We start from the raw sequence: 6,638 nt of genomic DNA, 5'->3' as shown, positions 1-6,638 counted from the left end.
TCAAGCATCAGTTACTGTTACATTTTTGATAGAACAGAACAAAGACTGCAACCCAGCAAATACAAGCCAAGGACCTAAAAATGCACATTGTTTTCCTCCTTAAAAAMCACTAGCATTTCTTGAAGCAAAAAGCCATTTAAAACATCATTACTTACAGCACCACCAGTAGCAATTGCCATGTCCTTAAGCTGGTTTTTCCTGTTGTCACCAAAACCTGGTGCTTTTACAGCAACAACTTGAAGGCCAACCTTCAGTCTGAAGAGAAGGATTCAGAGAATGAGTCTAATTACTAAGCCAAGTTATTTCAGTACAGCTCTAACAGTCAAAACAAAGAGACCTTCATGAACTGAGCTGGTTTTGCTCAAAAAGGTAGTTAGGACACAACTGAGGTTCTGAGTTGAGGCAAATTATGGTGATGTGAAAAGCTGCTGTTTCTCTGACACAAATAAGACAACAAACAGCCTTACACCCTAGAAAAATTAAACACATCTTTTGTATGTATTCCTTCAAAAGGATGGAAATAAAAAAGCAGTATTTGTGGAAAAGAACGGATGTTAAGCCTCACCTGTTCAAGACTAGAGTGCTGAGGGCTTCTCCATCAACATCTTCAGCAATGATGACCAAAGGTTTRCGGTTGGCATTGGCAATTTCAAGAGCTGGAACTATGGACTGTACGCTAGAAATTTTCTTTTCGCTGATTAAAACATAAGCGTCCTGGAATTCACATTTCTGCCCTGCAGAAACAACATGCATTATCTGAACAATTCCATTACAGAAACATACCAAGCATTCTTTTAACTTAAGCAGCTACTTTGGAGCAATGACTGGGGAAGGACCCCCTGCTCGATTTACTGTGGTACCCAGCATAAGGGACTGTAAAACCTTTAACAGCTGCCATTATCTCTAGTGACAAGAGCCCCTGTAAGGTACCTGACATAGCTTATTGTTAACTCACCTTTAGTTGTATTAATGAAGTATGGAGAGATGTAGCCTCTGTCAAATTTCATACCCTCAATGATTTCCAGTTCATCATTTAGAGTTTTTCCATCCTGTTAAGATGCAAGTAAGTCTGCATTAAAAACTCCCCTCTTTGCTACCAAAAGCACAAATACAGTCTTAGCATATTATGCTTAACAGAATGAAAGGCTCTGATGTGGATCCCACATCAGTTTCATGTGCTTCTTTTCAAACTAGAATCAATGTAAGGGGGTCTAGTGATTAAACCCTGATCTAAAGGAGCTGGGGAGGAATTATGGTAGGAGTTTCAGAATGTGAGCTGTAGCAGCAGCATGACATGTGAAAAGAGCAAGCCCTAACTGGACAAGAGACAGTCACTAGGCACTTTGTATGCTGGCCACTTCTTACCTTGACAGTGATCACACCYTTTCTTCCAACTTTTTTCATTGCATCAGAGATTATATTGCCAATTTCCTGATCTCCATTTGCTGATATCGTGGCAACCTAAAGAGTAAAACATTTAATCTCATTTCACAATACAAGGTGTTTCCTCACTATGAAGAAAATCAGAAGATGCATCTGCAATTCCCACATTGCTGACAGCCCAGGCAGTGACTGCAGCATACTCATGGAGGACCCAGAACTGTGTTAGAAGGGCTTGGCCCACAGCCAGGCCATCTCCAGACACAGGGACAAATAACCCAGCAAGACCAACACACCTGAACCTGAGCCTCCCACAGCACATCTGCCACACTCTCAGTACTCTGCCATCAGCTCCCATCCACAAACACACTTTGCTCTCATCAGTTCATCCCAAGTGCACAAAGTTATGTTTTARGATCACACTTTGGATTGAAACTTACAGATGAGAAAAACTACCCACTTGTGAACTAGCTTCTAGCAGTGCAATTGGARACAAAATACTTCTGATGTAGAAAGAAAAAGATTGTGCATCTGATACTGGGTAACTCCCTTAAACCTGACCTCACGGAACTTCTTCTGAAGAACAGCTACCTAAACTTGGGTTACATTTTATTGTGGGGCTTGGTTTGGTTTTTTTTTTCACCTGTGCAATTTCTTCTGGAGTTGTAACAGGTTTTGACAGCTTCTTCAGTTCGCCTATGATGGCATCCACTGCTAGCATCACCCCTAGAGATGAACAGAGCACTTGTAAGTGAAAAAACAAAGTACAGAGCACGGAAACCACAAACCAAGCACCCACCCACTCCAACAAAACAGGTTTCCTTTCAAACAAAAGTCCGTACTGCAAAAATGCATAAAGTTTGCATGYTCAAAACCAAATGGTTCTTGTTCTATACTGTCATTTATGTATGTAGTGACAGGTTTTTTTAAAATTTGTGTGAGATACTGTCATGATCAACTGATTTGTCACCGATTTGTTTACATAGCTATTATATAAATTAAATGTAGAAATGGCTTTAGAGTCCACTTACAACAAATTTAAAGTTAACTGCATATAAAATAGCAAAATGATTAGAAAAATTAGTAATTGTTCAGAATCAGCGATGTAAGAGAAACAATTGTGTTCTCTAAGCATCAATCACTTCATATAAACCTTTATGTGGCTGTTCAAATAGAAAACAAGTTGAATGTAGTAAATGAAAAATAAAAAACAGTAACCAAACATTAAAAACAAGGGAAAAAACTTACCCCTCCTGATTTCTACTGGATTAGCTCCTTTGCTGATCTTCTCAAAGCCTTCCTTGGCAATAGCACGTGCAAGGACTGTTGCAGTAGTGGTACCATCTCCTGCTTCCTCATTGGTATTGTTGGCAACATCTTGAACTAACTTGGCTCCAATRTTTTTGTATTTGTCTTTCAAGTCAATTGCCTTTGCTACTGTCACACCATCTTTTGTCACTTTGGGACTTCCCCAGCTTTGTTCAATAATAACTGTTCTTCCCTAGGGGGACAAATAACAAATTGTAAATCAAAGCCAACCCACAGCTTATTACTCTTAAGAGGTCAACTGAAAATGAAGATCYTTTTGAACAGCCACAGCTGAACACCTTGCACAGAGCTTTCAGTTGGGATTTCTCAAGCACACACAACTGAGGTTCTCCAAAACTGGAAAAAAGGCTCAAAGGTTTTAGGCTTCATTCCTCAGCCATAATGATTAACACTAGAGYCTGCAACTAAGTAAGACTGGCCTTAGGGAGAAAATTGAAGAAATTCTGTCTAACGCTAATATCTTACCCCAAAATTAAAATATAGCAACACAAAGAAATACATATGCCAAATTCTCATCAGATCWCAATAAAAATTCTTTGTGATTGAAAACACAACTAAGCTCAATTTGTTGCATGTGCTAGAGGAAAAAAAAAGCAGACTTACAAACCTCATTAGTTATTACCCAAGAGAGTTTTGTGTTAATGTGTTATAATAATTTCTCAGACACTACAAGTTACCAAGTTATTCTCATCTCAGTTTGCACTTGGATCCAACTGAAAAGCTGGACTATTCTATCCAACAGACACAGCTAACATGRGRAACTGAACCATCCAGGGAACACAARGCAAATGCACCTGCACAAGATTGCYTRTTCACAGATGAATTCAATAGCTTTAAGAGCTGCCYTGAACAGTCACGTTCACGTTTGAGCTGGAGGCAGCAGAAACACAAGGAGCCAACTCTGGTGTACTCTGGCTGCCCTGAAACTCCTACCCTATCCTGACAGCTGCTGCAAGAGCAAAGGGAGAGCAACTGCCCCACCCAGGACTGTGGCTCTCAGCTGGCCCTGCACAAGCTGCCCTCACCTGGTCTGCCAGGCCCYGCTGGCTCCAGGGTACAGATCATGTGCCAGGCAAGGATTCCCCTGCAGCACCCAGCACTGCGGTGCCCTGTGCTCCTCCCCTGCTCAGARCCCACACACATCTGCTCCAATAACTGAACCAGCTCTGGCTGCCTGCCAGGCACCAGGCCACGCTGCTCCTCAAGCACAACACCCTGGCAGCTACAAAGAAAGGTTATGCTTCAGTTACTCAGGTGAAACCTGGGGAAGTGCTKATGGAAATTCACCTCTGTGCCATGAAACAGGTATGACTAAATAATGCATTCCCTGTTTGCTTACAACTATTTTATCTGACCTGCATTTCTAAAGCTAGAAGTGATTCAAGAATAAGAATACTCCTCCCTGGAGAAGCCTGCTAGCAGTAAGTTCTTTGTACAGTCTCTTCTAGTTTGCTTAATTTTATTCTGTACTTTGATATGGTCTTATTCCAATTATTTGGTTTGCTGCTCTGAGGAGACGGGTACCACATAATCTGCCTATATCCAATCACATGAAAGGACTTGCTCTCAGCAAAAACACTTGTCTGTGGTCCAGAAAAAAGGAGTATCACGAATAAGTACACATGTGTTTGGAATTGTCCTGCATATTGAGAAGCTGAGCTCCCACATAAACTAGTTGTGCTCAACATGCTGGAACAGTATCAAAAGATTATGTGAGACTGCAAACCGGGTTCCTTAAAATGCAGAGCAACACCAATGGGAAGTYTCCTCACCAGAGTGATGTTTCTTAAAAATGCCAGAAGCTGATTCAGGCACTGCAGTACAACCCCTCCATTTCTATCAGTGCATGGAGAACAGCATAACAAGCAAAAATCMCCTAAGGTTACATGAAGTTGCATCAGCAACTGCCCTTTAGCCAGTGCTTTAGGACTATGCTTAGGAATTCACAGAGTAACCTGATCCGAAGAAATTAAGAGTTAACTGACTMCACTTAAACTTTGTTCCTTCATGGAAGTAGCCACAGTGTGCTGATGGCATTGTTCCTTAACCTTCATCTGCTTAACTTATAGCATCTTTGCTTTGAAATAAAGCTCATAGAGCACTAAAAATGTGCAGGAAATACACGAATTAATGTTACAGAGGCCAARCAGTCCTGAGAAGAACTATCATGCACATGCTATCACAGGAAACAGAGATTCACGTGAGCCCAAATAAAATCAGTGTCTCGTAACTSAAAAAGAGGAATCTCATTTCAAGCCCTACTGCACATTGCATGACTATGCAGAATGCCATAGTGGGTTTYCCAAGAGACTCAGATCTCCTTTATAGGACAGAATATAGTGAAACATAAATGAATGCCACTACAATAGAATTCACCCGGGCTGGAAACATTTAGCAGCCTATTAAAAACTCACCATTACACTTTGGATGTTTTAACTTATTAATACCAAAGGATAAAATGATACAAAATTGTAATTTGTAAACAAAAATTTTAAAAACCCCACCATAAAAAAATCAAACGGATCAACCCACATAATTAACATACCCCTTGGCACAGACAGTTACATTATCTACTCCGTTGTTACAGATTATCAACTGAGCTAGAAACAATTATGCACTTCTGCTTAGCCTTCAAACTTTTTAAACAAATATACTGAGCCATTCCCAGGGATCCAAGTAATTTTACTTTGTTACTATGAAAAGAACATGCACTAATGTCACACTTCAGGTGACACACGTGAGATTAGAGCTGCTTSCACCAGGCCTGCACATGCCCCTGTCCCTTTGCATTGCACTTCTGCAAATRCAATCGTGGAGCTTCACCGAGAGAAACCCAGCAACTGCTCTCTGTTACAGTACTTTCAATCAGGTCTGTGCTAACTTAAAGTCCTAATCTTGCATCCCTTACCTTTGGCCCCATGGTGACAGCTACAGCATCTGCTAAAAGATCTACTCCTTGTAGCATTAGAGCTCTCGCGTCTGCTCCGAACTTCACATCTTTTGCATAGGCTCGTGTTAGGTGGGGGGCGAGTGCTCTGGACACTGGTCTTATCTGACGGAGTACTGTAGATAAACGGAGCATGTCTAAAATATTGAAAAAAAAACCACAGAAAAAARGARAAGTATTATGGCTTTGCACAGGTACTTCTACAGGAAAAGAGGGGGAACAGATTCAAAAAGTAAAGCAAACATGATGAATCTTTAAATTTTTCGACTAGCTGAAATGGAGACACACAACTGCCAATACCGGGGCTGGGTGTCCCCGATCCTCACACCGAGACCCGCGAGGCAACAGCTCCTCCCTGCGCGGCCTCCGGCAGCTCCGAGCTCCTCCCGCCGAGCCGTCCCCAGGAGCGGGGCAGGACACGGCGAGGGCACGGCGGAGCGCCCGCGGCTCCATGTGCTCAGCGCGGGGGCCGCGCCCGCCTGCGGCTGCGAGAGCGGGGCCGTGCCGACGGGAGCTCGCTGARGCTTCCGCACCCCCCTACACCACCAAGGGCAGAGCGAACAGAGGCAGGGCTGCGGCCGCCAGCCGGGGCCCGCCGGATCCCCCGTRCCGGGCCAGGCCCCGCGGCCACATGGCCGCTGCAGCAGGACACGCGCAGCAAGGTCAGTGCCGCCCGCCCYCCGCCCGCCGGGCCCGCCGCGCCGCCACCGCCCCGCAGGAGAGTGCRGGCCCCGCTCCCCCCACCCGGGCACAACGCCCGCACCACGGCCGCCCCCCGCTCCCGCCACCCGGGCCCGGCCGCTCCCAGCGCGGGGCCTCCGCAATAATCGCGGCCGCACGGGAAAGGCCGCCACGGCCTCCCCAGGCCGGGCAGAGCGGAGCGGCTCCGGCGGCCCGGCCGCGTTCCCGCTCACCTGCGGCAGCGCGGGAGCAGCACCGCGGCTCTGCGGACTGGCGGGGCACGTCTGGCGCGGCGGCGGCG

At 44.8% G+C, this 6,638-nt stretch overlaps 1 protein-coding gene across 1 annotated transcript in view; it reads right to left on the bottom strand.

The window, feature by feature from the left end:
• Nucleotides 1-6,632, bottom strand: part of HSPD1 (heat shock protein family D (Hsp60) member 1) — a 9,516-nt gene extending 2,884 nt beyond the window's left edge. Inside the window, exons 1-8 of the mRNA XM_057379308.1 lie at nt 6,571-6,632; nt 5,618-5,793; nt 2,629-2,881; nt 2,024-2,106; nt 1,366-1,461; nt 956-1,049; nt 566-734; nt 156-255 (exon numbers count right to left, since the gene is read on the bottom strand). Coding sequence (XP_057235291.1) covers nt 156-255; nt 566-734; nt 956-1,049; nt 1,366-1,461; nt 2,024-2,106; nt 2,629-2,881; nt 5,618-5,791 — 969 coding nt within the window. The 5' untranslated portion in view covers nt 5,792-5,793; nt 6,571-6,632. The remainder of the gene's footprint in view (nt 1-155; nt 256-565; nt 735-955; nt 1,050-1,365; nt 1,462-2,023; nt 2,107-2,628; nt 2,882-5,617; nt 5,794-6,570) is intronic.
• Between the last annotated feature and the right edge of the window lie 6 nt (nt 6,633-6,638).

The sequence above is a fragment of the Malurus melanocephalus genome, unplaced genomic scaffold (genome assembly GCF_030028575.1).
Source record: "Malurus melanocephalus ecotype Western Australia unplaced genomic scaffold, MMel_1.1 scaffold_401, whole genome shotgun sequence".
NCBI classification, from domain to species: Eukaryota; Metazoa; Chordata; class Aves; order Passeriformes; family Maluridae; genus Malurus; species Malurus melanocephalus.
Note: the sequence above shows the minus strand (reverse complement) of the source record. Positions and strands in the feature narration are given on the sequence as shown.